Genomic DNA, 24,038 nt, shown 5'->3' with positions numbered 1-24,038 from the left:
GAAAGAATAAGGAAAACAAGTTATTCTATGTAAAATTGATACATATTATATGAACAAGTTGCAGGTCAAGATAAACACGCTTAAATCAATCTAGACACAAAGATCACCTTCACTATCACATAAAACAAAAACTTATTAACTTGTAACTTGTATAACTTATAACCTATTACATATAAGTTTCTAATATCTAAAAAAACATAATCAAAATCAAATATTATTATTTGGATATCAAATTTATTTTATTTCTAAATTTAATATCAATATTATATCATGATGAATTCTATAATAATATTACATTACTTATCATGTTGTGATTATACACGAAATGTATGAAAGGAATTATACAAGAAAAAAATGAAATAAATCCAAGTAGTTTGTTGATTGAAGAAATTTTACCAAGATGAAGAACAACTTGAGTTGAGAAAACATCAAAATAACAAAGGAGACACAAGAGATTTTGAAAAGAGAAAAAACAAAGAAAAAATAGGAATGAATGGCAAGAGAGAGAGAAGGGTGGGGGGGGGGGTGCTTATTACAATATCCTGTGAAAAATGAGAGAAGCATCCCTTAAATAGGACGAGGAGATGAGTTACAAAGTAAATCACATCTCTATCAATGCCACCATTCATGCTATGTTTATGCAATGTGGCAAAATCCTCTTAAGGAGGATAAAACTAACATTGCTTAGTAAAGGAATTAAAAGAAATGAGTCATTCTCACACATGTCACAAAAGACAAATAACATGTAGGAATTCCAAAGGAATATCCCAAACATAATACAAATAAAATAAATAAATAAATAATTAAGCTTTACCAAGAAAGATTTATATTCGAACAATATAAAACACAAAAAAATATGAAATTGTAATGATAGAAAAAATAATCAAATATATAGATATTTATTATAAATATACAAAAAAATAAATATATAATTATCTCACTTTGTGTTTTATCAAGGAACAAATAGGTTTTGAGGGGATGAGAAATCCCTTACAATAGTTTTTGAAGGAACCTGAAACCCTCAGATTTTCACTAATTTGGAACCTAGAGAAGAACATTGCCATAAGATACAACAAAAGGCAATGATCAGCCCAACATCAGCCTAACAACATAGAATAATCATTGAAGGACTAGTTGAAAAAAAGAAACAAGCCGAAGCCAAACACCTTGTGGCTCAGATAAGCATAGCCATAGGGGTTTACTAGGAACCCTCAACCTTAACAATGGGTTTTGGAAAGGCCCCCATAACCTTAATCTTGAGAATGATAAAAACTGAGAACATCATACCCTCCAAGATCTCCATCTCAATAGGAGATAAAGGAAAGAAATCAATAAAAGGAACAACCTCAGTTCCCAAGCTACCAAGTAATTTGGCACCATCAACCTTCCAACAGCACCTCCCATCATTAGTTGTAGCATCCAGCTCCACCTTAATAGGAGAGAGGCCATCTCTAACACCAACCATATTCTCCTCTAAAGAAGATAGGGCCACCTCTACAGGAGAAACAAGAGAAAGCCAGGGATGTTGAGAGAGAAGGAAAAAGGACAAAACTAGGAAGGCAAGAAGGGTAGAGATAGAAAAAGGGTCCACAAAGATAGAAACTGACATAGCAGCCCAGAAGAAAGGCATATCAAGCAACAGTAGGGGGATAAATACATTCATCTATCCCCTTAGAAAAATGATCTGCAAGAAAGGGTGAAGACATAATAAGGGAAATAAAGACTAGAGCCTCCAAAAAACAAGCCAAAGCTTTGGTCGCCATGAAATCAATGTACACAGTGAAACATAAAAGCCTCCAAAAAAGCATAACAAAAAAGACCCCAAGAAAAGGTCTCCAAAGAAGCATCAAGTCCATAATCTGGCACAAAAAGCTTGCCCTTACAGGGCCCAAAGAGACCTCTAAGTAGCCACAAAGAGACCTATCTCTAACAAGGCAACCATAGAAAGAGATGGTCAAATGGAAACAAAAGACCCTTGCAATGAAAAAACTAAAATAGAGACAACAATAGTTTGTCAAATCTCCAAAAGGGTAAACCCACTAAATGATTAAAGAGAGCAAAAAAAAAATATGCTCCCCTGATATTGAGTAGGAATGAGGGACCAGGCACTCCAATAGAGGCAGCCCCATGGCAAGAAAGAAATCAAGCCAAAGGGAGAAGCGGTTATGGCCCCCCAAACAAGGCCAACCTCAACACAAGCCTTGACCCCATCACCAAAATCCTCTGTAGCCACTGTCGAAACCCTAGAATCGCTCCTCCACCCACTTCCATGCACCATTTTTCAACAAAAAAATGATAACTACTCCCATGATAAATGGAGGACCACACATACTAGCAAATGCAACTCCTTGATAGAAGAAAAAACCAAGGCTGCAACCTTGTGGCAGGAAAACACAAACACCAAGGTGGGAGTCAACACAAACCCTCCAAACAAGGTCATCCTCCTCACCAACATTGACCCAATGCCAGAAACCTCTGCTTCCTCAGACAAAACCCTAGCTCCGCATTTTCGTCCGCTCCAGCATAGCAACCATAAGTCAGAGCTAAAAGAGGGAAGAGAGGGGTCCAACAAAGTCACAAAACAACCTGCGCCATCCATCTCTCCATTAGGATTTCCATCTTCTTCTTCCCCATAATTATTTCACTTTGTTAAGAATGAATATACATACTAATTCTGTGGAAAAGTTATTATACATTTTAACTAGAAAGACATTAAATTTTTAAATATATATTAATTTTTGTAAATGAAACTAGTACAAAATAAAGTAGAATTGTATAATACAATTCTAACAAAACAAAAGAGTTATTAAGTATTAAATAGTGAAATTTTCAAAAATAAAATAAATGTTATTTATAAACTTCAAATAACTCTTAAAATTGGAGTAATCAAGATAAATTAAATGATTTTAAATTAAAATTAAAATAATTCATGTACTTGATGTACTAAAACATCTTAAATATACCTCTTTAATTGTTTTCAAAGATATTAATCTAGTTCTTATTTATCTAGTTTAGATTTATTTTATTTTAGAATTATTGTATTTATTAAATGGATACATACATTTTATTTTTTAAATTAGTGACAAGAATTTTTTATGTTAACTTAAGGGATGTTTGATCACAAGTGAGGAACTTCCTATATAGCATTCACATATTGCAATCACATGAATAGTCCAAATATACAATTCTTGTAGTCTGGTAGGGGCACAAAGTCTCAAAGCACATTGGTCCAACAATGGTTTTGGAACATGAAGTCAATGACATGAATTCCACCAAATTCAATGTTAAGGTTAAAACTCACAAGTAAAGTGGATTAGTTAGGAGACAATGCTATGATAAACAATGGCCCAATAGGGTTTGATTATTTGGGGATACAGGTGAAATGCCACTTTTTAACTATCACACTATATCATAAATGACACCTAAATTTTAATCTATTAAAAAATTATTTTATTTTTTAATATTATATGTAAGTTTCAATTTACTTTTTAAAAAATCACCACTATATGGTAATTGTTTTGTTTTATTTTTTAGTTTGAAAAATTTAGTGATTTTAATATTTATGCATTGTATTTTAAAATTTAATTTGTAGTTTTAGTTTTTTCTTTAAATGTGTCATTATGTTTGGATTTTATGTTCATGACCACAACATAACATTTATGTCTTATTACTAAAGTACATTGTAAAACACTTATTGACATAATAAATTAATTCAGAACTATATTTAAAATGTGCATATCCATATAACTCTGGAATGAATCTAACTATTTTTTATAATTCCTTCATTAAAGATATCAATATTTTGATTCAGTAAAATAAATGTCAAATATGTTTGACTCTCCCACAGTTGTTTCTTTGCTGGTAGAAAAGACCCTTCCTATGACTTACTTGCCACATGACCATTTCTTTGTGGGACTAAAAGAACCTTCCCATGACTTAGTTGCAACAAGAACCTTGCCATGAGTTGGTTGTAGCAAGAACCTTCCCATGAATAACCTGCCACAGCAGGTAATTGTTGACTTACCTGCTGCATGGCCATTAGTAAGCGACTTTAACAAATATCAAGTCAAAACATTATTAAAAAACTCTCTTGTGATGAATCGAGTGGAAGCTTACATGCAGGGAATCAGTCAACAGTCGTAGTTAGACAACTTCTTCTTCCCTCTTCACACCATTCCTTCCACATCCAAACACGGATCATTGAATTTCGCTATAAATACAGTCATATTGCAAGGGCATCATTTCAGGCACAGTTATTTCTTAGCTCTATTGGGTTTTTCTGTATAAAAATTTAGAGTTTAACCCTTTATAGATGAAATTAGAAGAGTATTCGAAATTATAGATGAAAATATGGATGGAGTTGTGAGTGTGGATGAAATCAGTGGCTTCGTAAACAGGATTGGAATACCAATTTAAGGACAGGATATCACGTGTATGTTCACTTTTCTGAGCAATGATGAAGAGAATTTTATCTGTGTCCGATTTGGAGGATTTGTGCATTTATATCGGTCCATGTTCAGTAACGAAGACGGTGAATTAGAAAATGAGTCAAAGGATCTGATAGAAGCCTTCAGAGTATTTGATCGGAATGAAGATGGATACATCTCTTCCACTGAGTTGCAACAAGTCCTCTCCTTGCTAGGATTGATCGCGCAGGGCCAAAACTGCCAGAATATGATTTGCAGATTCGACTCAGATTGCAACGGATTGTTAGATTTCATGGAATTCAAGAATATGATGGTATCTAAACACTCCCCATGACGAATGTATCTTCACTCTAAAACTAAATCGACTTACTATGGACTTGAAGCCATGTATTAGCATCTCTCGTGTAATATTTAATACAAATGTATTTCTTAACGAATGGGTTTATTTATTCATAAAGAAAAGGTTGAAGATATCCAAATTCAATGGCACTTTATTTTTTCTGTAAGAAAAGGGAATGGAAAATTAACATACGACTATAATCCTTTACACTATTATAGCCATGATCTATGAAATCTTAGAAAATTTAATTTATATGTTAGATTGAAATGATAAATCTTTCTATATCTAATATAGTTACATATTTAAGAGAATCTTTCACTTAAGATTTCAGATAACTTATTTTTCAACCCAAATGGAGAGGCACAACGGTGCATGGGCAAATCAGGTAAACTTGATCTCCCAATTTGCCGAACCACAATTCTTTCGAGGGCATGAGTAGCAAAAATTGGGGGAAAATCGAGTCCGCAATCCAGATGTGCAACCGAAGAACGATGGAAAGTCATACAGAAATGTTTTACATTACATTTCCAAAATATTTATAACCTTTTAATTATTAATTTATTCTTTCTCAATTTGAAAGTTTATAAAGATTCACATAATAAAAATATAATTGAATATTGATAACAGACCTTTAGACATTCGTATCATAATTATTAAAATCGATAATTTATAATAAATAATGGATCTTTCTCTAAATTTAATGGGTATATATAGCTTTTAGGATGCGCCAAACATCTATTACAATGTTTTAATAATATATAAGATACAAGTTTCCTGATCCATTTTAAGAACTGCATAGCTGTTTTCTATTTATCAAGACTTTATGTTGAACAGTTTTCCTAGACTTTATATGGCATTAATTATGAGCTCCTCTAACTATTATGTGCATTTTAGTCATCATTTTCTTCTAAGCATTAATTATGAGCTCCTCTAACTATTATGTGCATTTTAGTCATCATTTTCTTCTAAGGTGAATGTGGGAAAAATGAAGCATTTTGTGATACTTTTACATGTTCACCGTGCTATAGCCAATACTTTATGCAAAAGAGAATCCAAGGTACCTCATTTAGGTGATCATGATAAGCCAAACATCAATGAAACTATTGATTGAAAGACCAGTTATCCATTCACTTGATTGATAAGGCTTACCCCAATGGAAATTTTTTCTTTAGGTCTCTATGAGAAAGTGGAGCTATCATGAAAGTTCATCCGATTACAATAGCTTCCCTCTATTCTACTAGTAAAAGCAGAGCAGTCATTAATTCTCAATGAGTTAAAACGTCATATTCCAATCTCCATGAAAATGGAAGGTGGTTGTCAAATTTTAATGGATTGTTCGAGTAAACTTCTTCTTTTTAAGGTGGTCCACTTGTAAGATTGCGAACAGTATTCTAAAAATGTCCTTAATTCCTTATCATAAGGGGAACCCTTTCACAGCTTGATGACTGACTGAAAATGTTGTTTTACCATTTCATATTGGTAAGCGGTTATAACCTTGAGCATGTCCAAAAACCCAAACCAAATGCTAATTGCACAATTAATAGAAAACCGTACTCGGGAAAGAGAAACAAGTGCACTAAATGTGGACTACATGTAAAGCTTGCTTGATCAAATGCGTATATGCTTTATTCAAGAAAGCCAAATGATTTCTCATTTAACCGTGCACTATCCAACACATTAATATCAAGAATTTGAGATACAACTCAATAAGCGACACTAACCCACCGATATCTTACAAGTTCTAGAAACCTTAAAACTTAATAGATTCACCAGATTTGAATCTGCTACGTGTAACACCTTTTCTTTTCTCTGCAAGCAATCATTTTTCCCTCTTTTTGCTTTTTCACTCTCAAGGGAAACGTCACTCCTTATATCATAAAAAGTAGATGATTGATATATGTATGCTTCTTCCAAGTATCACCTACTGCATTCTGGATCTACATTTTCAAGACATTCTATAGATATGCAACAATTGCTACATTCCATGAGAGTGAAATCTATTTGATGTGTCTATCAAGCAGTTTGCATGAAGTGCCTAAGCAAACATGTCTGCCTAAGCATTTGCAATATCACCATTTTAAAAGATCTGTGGCCTTGTTTCTTTAAGGCATTTTGCTTAAAAAAACTCACGTAACTTAACTATCATTCCACAATGTACAAAATGACTATTTAGGGCATGTAAACCTGATAAAAATCTTTCTTTTGAACTGCTCTGAAGGATTGTCTATAAAGCTCCTGTTAAGTCATGGCGTCGGCAGGAAGAAGACTAGCATTTCCTTAAAGTTCTTAAAACTGATTCAATAAATCCATTTTTTGCATGTCCGATGGCTTTATTTATGGAATATAGCTTTGTACCTGCAATTGCATTTGCTTCGGAGTTTTAAATCCATTTTCTGTTGATTGTGTCATTTGAGACATTCAGTTCTTGTGTCTATGGTTCCACGTTTCGTAGAGCTGAAGAAATTCACCTTCATTACACTTTGAGTGATGTATATACCTGATCTAAAGCTCCTCTCTTGGAAAACATTAGGAATACATTGACAGATGTGAAATTATTTCAGCTGGAGACCTGCTCGTTGTATTTGTTACATTTAGAACGTAGCCTCAACATTCATTATAATTCCAATAAACACCAGATTTATTTGTTTTGCTTCAACAATTCAAAAACTTCCATTTTAATTGTTTGTGTAAACTACCAAATGACAAAGGGTTTTGACGTGAAAATTTTCCATAGCGTAGTTAATGAAATAAAAAATATCACTATAAATGGTTTTTCTCCAATTTGAACAGATATTATATGGTGTACACATACAATAAACATAAACGATGACAAGAAGGAATAACTGTTCCTTACGGTAAAATCTTAGAGGACATCATACTTTTGAATTCAGAAAAATCCAAGACTCCATTACAATCCGTATCAAATCTGCAAATCATTTTCTCGCATTTTTGCGGATCTTGTCCCCCTGGAATCAATCCCATTGTGGACAGGACGTGCTGAAGTTCATTAGAAGAAATATAGCCATCTTTGTTCTGATCAAAAACCCTGAATGCCTCCATCAAATCTTTGGACTCGTCATTTTCTTCATTATCTTGAGAGTAGAAAATGTATTGATGAAACTCAACAAAATCTTCAAATCGAAGACTGCAACAATCCTCAGATTGGAGAGGTTTTCTCAGTATAGACCTCACATCATCTTCCGACATTGATATTCCAAGCTTGTTGATGAAGCCACACAGTTCACCCACGTTCACCACTCCGTCAGCATTTTCATCCAACATCTCATAAACTCTACGAATTTCATCCAGATCGGCCATTATTTTTGGAAACTGTAGAAGCAGGTCGCTGGATCTTCAAATTTACAACAAACAGGGATGCAAAAACATAAGGAAAAGTGATGGGAGAAATGAAATAGAGACTTAAATATAGGTCTCGTCCCATCTATCGTCCTGAGGCGCGTAATGCAATATATATAAGGAAAGAAAACTCCTTGCGAGACTTCAGATTGGAAGTAAGAGGGAAGGATCCATTGGCCACAGTGGAAATGAGGAAGACACGGCAAAAATTACTCCTGCATTTACGTGGCGTGACAACATTCAATTCTTCGCTGGAAACGCATCAAGATTAGAAAAAGGTTGCATTGAAAACAGGAAAATGTATCGGACAAATAAAGAGGACAGCCAGCGAATAAACAATGATGTTTGCGCGTTATTCCAATGAAACAAAAGGAAATTGCCTTCCGTGACGGCATAGCTGTACCTTCTAATTAATAGAGACAAATCATCCCGAAATTAATGATAAAGAATGGTGGCATGTTCTCTATCGAAGAGGTTAAAGGCATCGGCCAATTTCTCAAAGCGTTTGTGCAAAGTTTTCCTTTAGGTTTCCAATCAAAATATTGCTTCATGTCGATGCCTGCTGTAGAATATAAATGAAGGCGACATCATATTCTTTAGTTAAAACAGATGTGTTGTCCATCTGCAAAGAATCTAGTACTTGTGTTTCAAAATAGGTTAAATTATTGTAATACTACACATATTATTATTTAATATTGGAATAAATATTTAATGTTGGTTGTACATTGACAAATATTTAATATTGAAAAACTCTAATATCAATTTAGAAAATTTATTACAAAAATGTTAGTGAAAGAACATGATTTTGCAAGCTACAAACCCCTCTCCTCCATTGACATCGGTTGGTTGAAGCTGAAATTCGGCAAGTCTTCTAGGGGCAAATCGGGTTGGGTGGGAAGGGGTGGAGTGATTAGAGACTCACATGGTAGCCTCATCCTTGCCTATGTGGCAAATCTTGGTTTACAAACTTCAAGCATGGCTAAAGTGGCAGTTATTTATCATAGGCTTATCACACCAAAGGAAAAGGGGCTCAAGCATATCATTATTGAAGGTGACTTGAGAAATACCATTATGATGCTCAAAAGGGTGGCAAAATTGGATTGGAAAACTAGCCCTCACATTGCCAAGTGTCACGATCTCCTTCCCTTACTAGGGGGCATCAAGTTCTGTCATGTGAGGCATGAATGTGGCAAACAAGTTGGTGGGGATGGGCATGAGCGTTAATGATTTCAAAAGTTTTCTCCACTTGCATGAAATCCGAATGGAAGCTCGTGCCTTGATCTTGAAGGACTCGTTAGTTAATGATGCATAATCCCAAAAGTTATCTTTTTTGTACTTGTGTTTCTTGACCTTTCCTCTCCTTGCTAGTTAAGTTGGTGGGATTTTAAAAAAATTGATGGTACTATCTACCTCTGCATTCCCCAGGCTTGTCACTTTCTCAACCTGGTTTTCTATTTTGTGACCATGGGAGGCGATTTGATTCAGGCTCAACCCAACAAATACTTTGAATTTAAGAATAATAGGGAGCTTTGGGACAAGGTGATTAAGGGGAACCTAGATAATTATGTTGAAGGGATGCCCGACCATGACTCTAAGCTCTTTGTTGAGTTTTTTAATGCTTGGGACAATGAGAAAGTGAAGATTGGTAGTGTTACTTTCGTGGTTTTGGTGGAGGCTATTGCAAAGATGACAAAGTTGGCCCTTGATGGTATGTCATTTCCCAAAAACCCAAAATTGAATTACAAGGATTACTTTGATCAATTTTTTCAACTAGGAGAAGGACTTTTGAAGCTTGAAAGTGGCTACAAAAGGGAGGATCGCCTTAAAATATGGAAGGATGTTATTCTGCTCATAATGAAGTACTTCACCTTGGATGGCAAAAAAAGAAGGTTCCATACGTAAATTTTTCCCATTCTAAATCATCTCTGGTATGGGGTAAGAGTGAATTTTTGTTTATGGATTATGTCTTCATTGTCTCAATTTATTTTCTAAGCCATTAAAAACGGTAAACCTCACTCTACCAGGGTATCATTTCGAGACTATATAACTTCCACTTACCATTATTCTCCTCTAGTGGAGTCCTCTATATTACAGCTAGGTCTACCTATGGTGCCAATCTGATTGTTGACCTTAGTGTTACCCCTTTAATTCTAGTGATTATGCCTCACTCTAGCTCTAAATTGCCCACTAGGAAAAATCCTGCTAGAATTTTCAAATTTAAGGCCATTGCTGTCACCAAAAAGGATGGAGATGTGGGAATTTAGAATGAGATACAATAAGATATGGTTAACGAGATTGTTGATGATTCTAGCTCTAAGTCTCAATTCTTGGAGGATTCAACTCCTTAGTGATGAATAATGATGAACAACTAATACCCTAATCATTTACTAAGAGGGGGGGGGGGGTGAATCAGTATAGACAAAAACTTGCTTCAATATTTTGACACTCTCTTAACATAGATAAGCGATTGTCTATACCATTGTACTTAACCATAGCAATACCAGTTAAATAGAAATGCTTTAGACAGCTAAATCAGTTAACCAAAAGTACTTAAAACAACATTCAACAGATCTCAGATCTTGATAGCTACTTTACCAGGTTAGTCATGCATGAGTTGCATCAATAATACCATAATCATTTAACACTGCATGCATATTCAACTCTAATAAAAAGCTACTCAATCATCACATAAAAACTCACAACCCATAACACACAAATTTTTCACATGGAAACCCAAATGGGAAAAACCATGGTGGGGATGAATACCCACAAGCTTGTTTTGAACTCTTTTGAAGTTCTCTTTGTTAGGAGCCTAGTCCGGTTAAAGACTTTACAATAAGGTTCTCTTAAGAACTGATCCTGTTAGGGATCACCCAGTTAAGGGATGGCTATAAACCCTATTAAAGGTTACCTCGCTAGAGGATTTAAAAAACTCAATGAACTTGAGTCACCTGGTTAAAGGATTTGCAACAAGCCTCTTAAAGCTACTCAGTCAACAGATTTTCCTTCTATTGAAATGGTTAGAAGTCAACAGGTAAAGCTTTGATATGATAACAACACTACTTGCTAAGGCAGATCCTTTTTAGCTCCTCTCCTCTGGAATCACACTATGCAGATTCCACACTCTGGTTTGGCAAGTATCTCAACATGCGGACACAAAAATAACATCTTTTGCCAACACAAACAATAACAAACATCATCGACCTTATAGACAACAATTAGGTCGGTAGCATAAACCCTAAACCCTAAACATTTTAGGTTTACAATTACAAGCGGTCCAATCAAGACCCTCCAAAAATATTGCATCGAGTGAAACGACCTAAAACAGATCTCAATTCATTCTGCATCATCCAATCTTCACTGCATCTGGAAATCAATAACCCATAAGGTGCACTTCACACACCGCTCAGAACATCACACATTCCCGAGGTAGGCATTCAATGGATTTGATCGTCACACGCAAGATCCTCAAGGAAATCCTTCTCATGCACATAACTAACATGGTATCTTGATCCTTATCCTTATTGTTCACAAAATACCATCAGTTGGACCGCATAAGATAAACCGAAAACCCTAGAACTAAATAGAGATTACCAACTAGTAGTCACACTTAGTGAACCCTGAATGTGAACCTTGACACTAGTTCACACCATCCTGGTTGACTATAGCCACTTCCAGTCTTCATATCAGTACACCTGGTTGAGCACTTATTGACATCAATGATAGCATACATTGTCACTGCTTCATCATATGCCAACAATCTCCCCCTTTGGTATTGATGGCAATACTCAGTATATCATTTCCTAGTAACATATACTAGTTCAATTTCAAATGATCACCATCACCACCATCTGGACTAATCAGTGTGCACTTTGCCATATATCTTCTTCCCCATATATCTTCATCATCAGATATCTTCTTCCCCTTTGATAATAATGCCAAAGTGGAGGCACAAGCTTCGAAGCTCCACTATGTTGCTCCCCCTGTGAAGTAGCATCCTTCAACACATAAATCTTGTAAGATTTGTCACTGTAGTACCTGACTGATGTGGAGCACACAACTTTAGTTTACTTCTTGAAGGGGTAGAACCCCTAATTCACCTCTCAAATAGGTAAATGTAGTCTTCGGTAAGGGCTTAGTGAATATGTCTACTAGTTGCTCCTTACTAGAAATATGTTCTAATACAACCTCTTTATTCTGAACCTTTTCTCTCAAGAAATGATTTTTGAGCTCAATGTGATTTTTCCTAGCATGCAATATTGGATTTTTGGAAATATTGATTGCACTAGTATTATCACAGAAAATACTTACCGGTTCAGATATAGGCACTTTGAAGCCATTCAGTACATGCTTCATCTAGATTGCCTGAGTGCAGTTCATAAATGCTACCAAATACTTTGCTTCAGCTATAGACTAGGAAATAGAGCTCTGCTTCTTGCTCGTCCATGAGACTAGTCTTCCACCAAGGAAGAACGCTCCATTGGTTGTGCTCTTCTGGTCATCCACATTACCTACCCAATCTATATTAGTAAACACTTTGAGACCAAATTCGCCATTGTATGGATACCACAATCCATAATCAACTGTCCCTTTCAGATATCTAAGAATCCTCTTTACCGCTACCAAGCAGGATTCTCTTGGACTCTTCTGAAAATGGGCTACTATGCCCACTGCATGAGCGGTATCTGGTCTATTGTGCACCACATAGTGCAACTTACCGATCATTGACCAGTACTCCTTCTCATCCACCAATGCTATACCATCCTCCTTTGTCAGTTTGCAGCCAGTCGCCATCGGTGTTCCAACCTGTTTTCTCTCCTCCATGCCAAAGGTCTTCAATACCTCTTTGATATACTTGGACTAGGTAATAAAGATACCCTCCTTCATCTGTTGAATCTATAGACCAATGAAGAACTTTATCTCTCCAATCAGAGACATCTCAAACTCTTTCTTCATTTCATCTGTGAATGCATGGCTCATGTCATCATCTCCTCCGAAGATTATGTCATCTACAAATACTTCACAAATCATAATCTGATCACCTTCATATTTCAAGTAGATGTTTTTGTCCTCGCTTGTTCTCTAAAATCCTATCTTCACAAGATGAGAGTGTAACCATTCATACCATGCCCTTGGTGCTTGTTTCAATCCATACAGGGCCTTGTATAATCTACAGACGATGTTACTATCTTCTAACAAAGCAAACCCATCTGGTTGTTCAATATACACTTCTTCTTCTAGGATTCCATTCAAGAATGTAGACTTCACATGCATCTGGTATACATTGAATCCCTTGAATTCTATAAATGCAAGTAGCATTCGAACACCTTATAGTCTAGCCACTGGGGCAAAGGTTTCTCCATAGTCTTCTCCCTCTTCCTAAGCATATCCCTTGCATACAAGTCTTGCCTTGTTCCTTACCACTGTGCCTTCTTCATTATGCTTATTCTTGAAGATCCATTTCGTACCTATTACATTCTTGTGTTCTAGTTTGGGTACCAAGGACCATGTTGTATTCTTTTCTATCTGGTCCAGCTCCTCTTCCATTGCCTTTATCTAGTCTTCATCGATAAGTGCCTCTCTAGTGGTCTTAGGCTCAAATTCTGAAATCATTCAAGAGTTTTCGTTCACCTTTCTCCTTGTGAGTATCCCTGCATCTTTATCTCCTATGATCTGCTTCGGATCATGATGTAGTTTCACATACCTAGGAATGACCCTAGCTGGTTCTGCTTGCTTTTCCTCTTCTTCTTCCACTTCATCTTCTTCTTCACCTACTATAGCTTCTACCAGTATAGGAACACTGAGGTCTTTCTAGTGTTTGCAACTTGTTTCCTTCTTAACCGGTTCTTAGAAGGCTACACTTGGTTCATCTTCCACTTGCTTGTTGCAGGTTTCCTCAGGCTCCTCAGGAGATTCATCAAACCTGAAATTAATACTCTCAACAAGTTTATGAGTCATGTTGTTGTAGCATTTGAGAGCTTTGCTTTTAATGGAATATCCCAGAAATATTCCTTCATCACATTTAGCATCAAACTTGCTTACATGCTCACCTCTCCTGATATAGCACTTACTGCCAAACACTTTAATATAACTCACATCAGGAGTTATTCCATTCCAGTACTCATAGGGGGTTTTGTCTTTAACTTTCTTGATGAGTACCCGGTTCATAGTATAGATTGCAGTGCTTACTGCTTCTCTCCAAAATGTGTGAGCTACCTTTCCTTGGACCATCTTAGTTCTGGCCACTTCAACTACGGTCCTGTTATTCCTTTTTGCTATGCCATTCTATTGTGGTCTCCTTAGGGCAGGCAACTACCTCTTGATGTCATTCTCTTCATAGTACTTGTTGAATTCTTTAGAAGTGAATTCACCTCCCTGATCAGTTCTTAGGCATTTTATTCTTTTGTCGCTCTCCATTTCCACCAATGCTCTAAAGGCTTTGAACTTTCCAAATGCCTCAGACTTGTATTTCAAGAATGTGACCCACATCATTCTTGAGCAGTCATCAGTAAGAATCATGAAATACGAATCTCCCTTAATACTTCTAGTTTTCATCAGACCACATAGATTGGTGTGCACAAGATCAAGTAAGTTCTCTGCTGAAAAGGACTTACCTTTGAATGTTGATGAAGACATCTTCCCAAGTTGACATTCTCTGCAGAAAGCATTCTTCGGTTTGTTCAGCAAAGGCAATACTCTTACTGCCTTGATCTTACTAGCCTTTACAATATTATCAAAATTCATAAGACAAAGTCTCCTATGCCATATCCAACTGTCATCAAACTTCGTCATCAAGCACTGACTAATCTTGGCATTTAGCTGAAATAGGTTTCCACTGGTCTGCTTATCGATGGGAATAAGTTCACCACTCTTTCCAATTATTCTGCAAAGTCCACCTTTGAACTCCAGAGTGAGTCCTTTGTTGTTTAGCTGAGCAGCACTCAAAAGGTTGTGCTTAAGGCCTTCCACCCAGTAGACATCATCCGCACTGCTCTTTCCATTCAGTGAAATGGATCCTTTTCCTTTCACCATGCAAGGTGCATCGTTGCCAAACCAGACAAGGCCTCCATCATATTCTTCCAAAGACAAAAGCTTTCTCCAGTCACCGGTCATGTTGTGAGAAGACTTGCTATCAATGATCCACTCATTAGATTTGTTAATGTGAGAGACAAGGGATTTTTTATCAGACACCTCTTCCTTTACAGCTACAAACAATATGTCCTCATTCTCTTCATCCTCAGATTCTTCATTGGTAACACCTTCATCTACTATAACAAGAAAATTTCTCCTCCCTCCTCCTTTGTACTTTCTAAACCTTTCCGGTTTATCCTTATTGTCATTGTTTGGACAGTTAACAGCTATATGTCCTATCTTATTGTAGCAAAAAATATTTTAGAGGAAGCTTTCCTCTGTATTTTCCGGTGCCTTTTGGAAGTCTCTTGGCAAGAAGAGCTTCAAATTCCATCAGAATCTCCTCATCATCCATGTCTCTACTTGGCTTGGATTCATAACTAGTGTTGGCTTCCTTTCCTTTTCTGGTTGGTGCAGAGGAAACAAATGCTCTAAAGGTTGACTCTGTCTTCTAAACACTTCCATCATAGCTATTCAATTTATATGCAGTCAACTTTGCAATGATAGAGTCTAGAGATACCATTGTCTTGTCGATAGACCTTAACTTCTGAATAGCGGGAACCCTGATTGCATAGATCGGTAACAATGATCTTAGAACTTTACTGATAATGGCGGCATCATTAATTGTTCTACCAGTGCTCTTGATATCTCCAACCACAGTCTTGATCCTTATGCCATATTGTTGAACGGTCTCACCTTCAACCATCCTCATGTCTTCAAATTTTCCTCTGAGGCTTTCTTCCTTAGCCTGCTTGACATGCTCATCACCACCATAAATGGTTTCCAATGCATCTCATACATCCTTAGGATTGTCCTTATCTTGTATATCAATGAACTCAATATCAGACAGGCTGCTAATAAGGGCTTCCATGACTTGCCCATTTTCTTGAATCTCTCTTTTCTAACCATCGATTAGAGTGCCAGTGGGGATTACATAGGCATTCTCAACATAGCTCCAGTGTTGAGCATCTAGACTCTTGATATAAATCTTCATTCTATCCTTCCATATTTTGAAGTTACCCCTATTGAACTTAGGACCTTCCCTCTTCATCATTAAAGCAAGATCTTTTGCCTCAAGCGGTTAAGCTTATATCACCGAGGACCTAGAGTCGCTCTGATACCAATTGATGAATAATGATGAACAACTAATACCCTAATCGTACCTAATAGTGAGGGGTGAATTAGTACAGACAAAAAATTGTTTCAATATTTTGACATTCTCTTAACATAGATAACCAGTTGTCTATACCACCATACTTAACCATAGCAATACTGGTTAAACAGAAATACTTCAGATAGCTAAATCGGTTAACCAAAAGTACTTAAAACAACATTCAACATATCTCAAATCTTGATAGCTACTTTACCAGGTTAGTCATGCATGAGTCACATCAATAATACCACAATCATTTAGCACTGCATGCATATTTAACTTTAACTAAAAACTACTCAATCATCACATGAAAACTCACAACCCATAACACATAGATTTTTCATGTGGAAACCCAACTGGGAAAAACCACGGTGGGTATGAATACCCACAAGCTTGTTTTGAACTCTTTTGAAGTTCGCTCTGTTAGGAGCCTAGTCCGGTTAAAGACGTTACAATAAGGTTTTGTTAGGAACCGATCCAGTTAGGGATCACCCAATTAAGGGATGGCTATAAACCCTATTAAAGGTTGAAACCCTGTTAAAGGTTGAAACCATATTAAAGGTTACCTCGCTAGAGGATTTAAATAACTCAATGAACTTGAGTCACCTGGTTAGAGGATTTGCAACAACCCTGGTAGCTCCTGTTAAAGCTACCCAGTCAAGGGATTTTCCTTCTGTTGAAATGCTAGAAGTCAACAGGTAAATCTTTGATCTAATAACAACACTACCTGCTAAGGCAGATCCTTTTCAGCTCCTCTCCTCTACAATCACACTCTGTAGATTCCACACTCTGGTTTGGCAAGTATCTCAACATGTGGACACAAAAAAAACATTTGCCAATACAAATAATAACAAACATCATCGACCTTATAGACAACAATTTGGTCGTTAGCATAAACCCTAAACTCTAAACATTTTAGGTTTACAATTACAAGCAATCCATTCTAGACCATCCAAACATATTGCATAGAGTGAAATGATATAAAATAGATCTCAAGTCATTCGGCATCGTCCAATCTTCACCGCATCTGGAAATCAGTAACCCATCACACACACTTGACACACCACTCAGAACATCGCACATTCCTGAGGTAGGCATTCAATGCATTCGATCTTCACGTGCAAGATCCTCAAGGAAATCCTTCTCATGCACATAACTGACATGGTATAATGATCCTTATCCTTATTGTTCACAAAATACCATCGGTTGCACAGAATAAGCTAAACCGGAAACCCTAGAGCTGAATAGAGATTACCAACTAGTAGTCACACTTAGTGAACCCTGACTGCGAACTCCAACACTGGTTCACACCATCCTAGTTGACTATAGCTACTTCCAGTTGTAGCGTCCTAAAATTGCGACACTTGCAATTTCGACTGCATTTCAGTCTTCACAATGGCGACGCAACACGCAACCTGAATGGAGACCCCAAAACTTGCTCGCGACACTGAAAACTGCATTTTTCAAGCACCCTGGCCTGAACCTCCTTGCACCCTGATGTCCCGGGAGGTGGGACCAGAGCGCCCAGCGCCCTGGTCCCTCAGGACCAGGGCGCCCAGTGCCCTGGTCCCTCAGGACCAGGGCGCCCAGCGCCCTGGTCCCTGGGTCCTATTTTGGGCCCGGTTTCCTAAGTGATATCGGGTCTTTTCGTTTGCAATTTGGAAATATACTTCCCTGGTCAGCCTAAGGTCGGGAAAATTATTCTATCAGCCCTAAATGACAAGTATATAAATGACATTTTCCTCTTTCATTCGATATGATGGAAAAGGCGTGGAAACTATACTCAAGCATTCAAGCATTCAAGCAATTGATCATTCCAAGTCTCCATTCAAGGCTAAGTGTTGCATTCAAGTCAAGGATTCAACCATTGAAGAGGAGATCACTTATTACATGCTACATACTACAACATACAACATCTAAACCTTTGCACATAAGGATACAAACATCCTTAGAACAAGGTATTAGTACTTGTTTTACATTACAGTCATTGACATTTACAGCACTTTCTCATTTCTTGGTTAATTCCAAAACCGGGGTTTGACCTAAAGGCAAACCCCCAATCCCTAACCCCCCATCGTCTTCGCTTTTCTGTGTGTAGGTTGCAGGTACGCGACTGAGATTGAAGATTTGGAATCCTTGTGCAGAGACGAACCGATCCCACTTCGTTTCACGGATTTTTCGAAGGACCGTGGCACCGGGCGCCATCGTCCCGACAACTTTTTCTCAAATTTGCAGGACAGCGCCGTATCGACATTCTACTGCTAATTCCAGGTCCGCAGCTTCATCCTATAACCCGAACTCAGTTTATAAGCGAATCTTTATGACTTTCTATGCATCCTTAGCTTAATTTCCTTAATCAACATTCTTTACAAAAGAGGGTAGCCTTGCTTTCCTAACCCTTGAAATTCATTTAGCATCCAATCTTACATTGTGTGGGATTGGATCTAGTGGGTTTCAACCCCTCTTTTGAATGTAAAGTCTCTCCCCTAAGTGAAAACCCATCGAATCCTAGCGAACCTCCCTTCTCTCTCCTTGGAGTTAGAAGAGGGGAGACCAACTAGGGTTCGACCGTGATTTTCCGCTTTACATTTTGGTGAACCCAACGTGAACATCCTTTCTGATTTTTCATGTTTAGATCTGAAAAAATTGATTACATTTCCATGTTTGATCTTTTGCAAAGTTTTAGAGGTGATTGCATTAAAACCCTAAAATTTCTTTTTAGTAATTAAACTTGCGAAATGTCTAAATGTTAATGCTTGTTTCAGATCTGTCCTTCTATTACAAATTATCAATTCATATTTGTGCTTTAATTCTGAAAATTAAGTGGTTAAAAGTCAAAACCCTAATTTTTGAAACCCTCTTGATTCAACCTTTGTCTGACAAAACATCTCCGAATCAGCTGTAACTTTGGATTCCGCAATAAAATCACAATATCTTTCATCCCTGAAAATTTGGAAAAAAGTTGCGAGGACCGTGTTGCACTCCGAGCGCCATCGTCCCCGACATTTTTTCCAAAATTTCGGGAGCGAGATCTTGCTGTATTTTCCTGCTAAAATCCAGAATTTTGGCTGATTTTATCAATTATAACACTTTCAAAATTATAGTCAAAGTTGGTCTTGTGATTGCTTGGTCTAAGGCTCCTAATCATTCAAAAATTATCGAAACTGAAATTTTGTGTCAAAATTGTGTTCTTACTGTCTTAGATCTGAAAATTGTATTTGCATTCATTCGAAATTTCAGTGCTTTATTCAAATATTTGCATTTTGTGACTTTTGAAATTAAGTGCCTAATTACAACAACTTTAATTTCCGCATTCAAAATTGAATTTTGCGTGAAATTGAGTCAATTTTTGAATTTCAAAATTTGCATTGCTTTTGACATTCCCTCTAAAATCATAAAATTCAAAATTTCAGTTTCCCTCTCTTTTTCAAAATTCAAATTTTGCATTTTTCGACAATCTTGATAGGGTTCAATTTTGAATTTGCAACTTTAGTTTGGCCTATCTACAGATCATAAAATCCCTCAATTTTTTCAGATTAGCTTTAAAATCATCATACCTTTCATCCCTGCAAATTTTGGAAAAAGTTGCAAGGACCGTGTTGCACTCCGAGCGCCACGGTCCCGAACAATTTTTCTGAAATTTCGGGAGACTGTTGTGATTGCATTTAACAGCTTAAATCTGGAAGATTGGCTGGTTTTACTGAAAATTGCTACCTCTAAATTCAAAATCTTTTCTCTCTCTCTAGTGCATGAGTTTTACAACAATAAGCCCTACTTACACTATTCCCGTTAGATGAAGCCGTAGAATTAAGTCTTTCCGAGGTTTAACTACTGAGGAGATGGAACCTAATTTGAGTAGTCTTTTTAACGAGGACGTGGGTAATTCCTCTAATCCTCCTAATGATGAAGAAGCTCCCCATGAAGTTTCTGTTGAACAACTTTCCAAATTGGATAACCAATTTGACGATTTTCACCAATGGATGTCTCATGAGTATCCCAATAGTCAAGCTCTTCCTTTAATTGAGGGTCTAAAACGTATGCTTCAAAGTGATAAGAATGGAATTGATGTTTTACGTGGTATCGCACACATTGTAGATTCGAATGTGATGCCTATGAAGAGTTGTGTTGAATCTTTAGGTTATACACAACCTCCTACACAAGTCAATCATTCTATTCCTTTGACCACTTCTATTGCTAGTTTACCTACCTTTACATCAAACATCATGGCTACCTCTATACAAGACATTCCTCCTGTGATTACCAGTCATGGGGGCAATCCTCCTTCTTCAATTAACCCTATTCCTTCATTTAATCCGACTTGTTCATTCATTCCTTCAATAAGTGTTCCTATTACATCTTCACAAATGAACATGACACAAGGGGGCAATTCATTTAATCATTCCATTCCTCCTTGTAGTGTTCCTCCTATCCAATCATCCCCTATGGTTGACTATCATAGGGTCCCACCACCTTACTCTTTACCATCTTTCAATAACATCACACCTCCATCTCAATCTAACACACCTAATATGAACTCTTCGACTAAAGCTACCATTAATAATCTTGCACAAACTGTCTCTTCTTTACAGCAACAAATTGCCTCTATGAATCAATCTAAGTTTAGTGTGCCCACATTTGATGTTGCGAGCCCACTTTCTCTTGACATTGTTCGAGCTATTCCTCCTAAACATGTTGAAATCCCGCATTTGGAACTTTATAATGGTAAAGGAGATCCTCTAACACATGTTAAGACTTTTCAAACAATATGTACTGATTTTGCTTATGACCAAAGGTTGCTTGCAAAACTATTTACTAGAACATTAAGAGACAAAGCCCTACAATGGTATTGCTCATTGCCTTCTTATTCTATTACTTCTTTCGAACAACTTGCAAATGCTTTCATTCAACAATTTCAAAACAATATAAGTCCTAAAGTTACTTTGATTGATTTAATGCATTGTAAACAAGGTGTTAAAGAAAAAGTGACTGATTTCATTGGTAGATATAAGCATTTGTATGCTCAAATTTCTTTTCCAGTGCCTGATAATGATATTCAAAGAATCTTTATTTCTAATTTGCAAAAAGATATTCGAGACAAACTCCTGTTTTCTGAGTTTACTTCTTTCCAACAGTTGTGCGCCGCTCTTCACAATTATCAACTGACTGTGAGTCAAATGGAACAATCACATCCTATGGCTCCAAGTGATAAGGGTGATAGCAGTCAACAACCATTTGGGAAGTTTAAACCGAACAGAGATTCCATCAAATTCAATGAAAACATCATCAACAACAATGTGAATGCAGCATCAGGTGTGCCTCCTATTTCTAAATTTTTCAAGAAAGAAAGAAAGTATACTCCTTTGAATGAATCATTGCATGATATTATGAATAATTTATTGGGACAAAATGTGCTTACTCTTCCTCCTATAAGACAAATTGATCCTGTAAAGATTACTTCACCTTATTTTGATCACAAAGCTTTTTGTCATTTTCATCGTTAGCCTGGTCATGATACTGAAAAATGTTTTTCTTTAAAGTGTAAAATTCAAGATTTGATTGATAATAATACTATTTCTATTTCTGGAGTGAATGATAAAGGCAACACATCTGTAGCTCCTCCTAACCAAAATCTTCAGATTTTTACTGATCCATTACCTTCTCATACTTCTCATACTTCTAATGCGATTGAGGCTAATGATTCCTCTTTCTCATCTGATGGTCTTGTGTCTATGACTCCGAATGTGATTAACTTTGTAGAGCAGCAAGAAAACCCTAAAGAACCTTCCATCACATTTGATTCTAGTGAAACCATTAGGGCACCTGATGGTCCTTTATACATAGTTGCAAAAGTCAAGAATATGCCTTGCCGTGGAGTGCTTATTGATTCTTCGTGCATGGTTAATGTTATTACTGAAGAATTTCTTTTTACTTTGCAATTGAATCAAGTGATCTATGACAAAACAGATGTGGTTGTGAAATTATTTGATGCATTTTCTTCTCCTGCAATTGGTTCTATTACATTGCCTATTGAGGTCCATAACAAATCCCTTGATGTGAACTTTGCTATTATTCCTTCTTCCGAACAATTTCGTGTGAAGCTTGGCTATCCTTGGCTATCTTCCATGAAAGCTATTGCTTCTCCTATTCATAAGTGTTTGAAATTTCCCCATAATGGTGAAGTTGTTACTGTCAATCATAGTCTCTTTAAACCAGCTGAAAGAACCTCTAGTGTTCCTATTGATTACTTTTGGCCCAAACAATTCCAATCTCTTCCTCCGCGAAGTGATCATCTTTTCAAATCTTATCAAAAGTGGAAAATAGATATGATCCTATCTCTAAGTGAACCTAGAGCACCTAAACTTGACATTCCTATCATTCTTGAGAAGGAAATTCTTCCTTTGAAAGACAAAACTAATGTCTTTCCCCAAGAAGATTCCCAACCCGTCCCTATGGATGCGACTATGTCTATGCCTAATAAATCTTCTAAGAGTAGACCTATACCTCCTCGTCATGATGGACTTGGTCTTCTTCCTAAACCAAAAACTCCTCCTTTATATGGAGCAGTTCCTCCTCCTGCCTTCTATAGAGAGAAGAGACCTTCTTCTTCTCGTATTATCCAGCCTAAGAGACCACAACCTAAACACCCAAGTGATAGGGATGAGAACATTCCTCCTCCTCTATCTTCTACACTTCCTACTAAGACTAGACGTAATCGTTCTGCACGGGAACGCCGACGAAAGCGTCATCTTAGGGCTCAAGCAGCTGCTTCTCAAACTTCACAATCTCCAAAAACACCTTCAACAAGCATTATTCCATTTTCTCCTCAGCCAGATATTGAGCCTAAATCTCCTAAACATAAGATGCATGATGGTCTTGATCCTGTGCGAGTTAAAGATCCTATTTTTATAAATCTTGATGATGATATAGATGAAAATATTACTCCTCTTGCTTCTGATAGTGAATATGAACTTGTTGATGTTGATAACCATTTATCTAATGAATTTTCTAAAGCACTTATCCTAGCTCCTAGACAAGAACAATGTGGCTTGGAACACGAACATAGCCCTTGTTTGGATCTTGTGATAGCTCCATCTGCTGTGTTGGATGTTCCTCCTCTAGCGTGTTCCCTGCCTTCCCGAAACATTGATCAGCAAGATCGGGGGGGTAGATGACATGCTAGACTAGTTACATTAGCATAGCAGATTCTCTCCCCCTCTCTTTTGTTACTTCTTCTATATGTTATTCTCATTCTTCTATTTGTCGTCCTTAGTGTTGTCTACTTGAGGACGATGCAAAGCATTGAGATCTCTCGATCTCTCTCATGTTGACTCAAAAGACACATGTGTTCCCTTCTTCTAGGTGACCTTCCTTGATTGGGGAATGAAGAACAATTATGCATACATACATATGATATATACATGACTTATCATACAGCATACTGACCCCAAGGAAAGCGAAGTCACCTCGTGCTTTGTGTCTATTATCCTTGGGCTTATCTCACACTTGGGGGCTAAATCCTTGCGATAACGTGCTCCTTTTTCCTTTCTCATTTCCTATGTGTATCACTACATTAAAACAATCACCCCTGTTGAGGCGTGTGCGATCGCTTTAACGTTGGGGGGCATACACC

General features: G+C 36.9%; 1 protein-coding gene across 1 annotated transcript; it reads right to left on the bottom strand.

Moving 5' to 3' along the window:
* Positions 1-7,594: 7,594 nt before the first annotated feature.
* Positions 7,595-8,196, bottom strand: LOC131027958 (calmodulin-like protein 2). Its single transcript, XM_057958053.2, has one exon. It carries the CDS (start codon positions 8,083-8,085, stop codon positions 7,618-7,620), a length of 468 nt encoding a protein of 155 aa, XP_057814036.1. The 5' UTR covers positions 8,086-8,196; the 3' UTR covers positions 7,595-7,617.
* Between the last annotated feature and the right edge of the window lie 15,842 nt (positions 8,197-24,038).

The sequence above is a fragment of the Cryptomeria japonica genome, chromosome 3 (genome assembly GCF_030272615.1).
Source record: "Cryptomeria japonica chromosome 3, Sugi_1.0, whole genome shotgun sequence".
In the NCBI taxonomy this organism is placed as follows: Eukaryota; Viridiplantae; Streptophyta; class Pinopsida; order Cupressales; family Cupressaceae; genus Cryptomeria; species Cryptomeria japonica.
The sequence above is the reverse complement of the archived record's forward strand: the minus strand, read 5'-3'. Positions and strand labels throughout refer to the sequence as shown.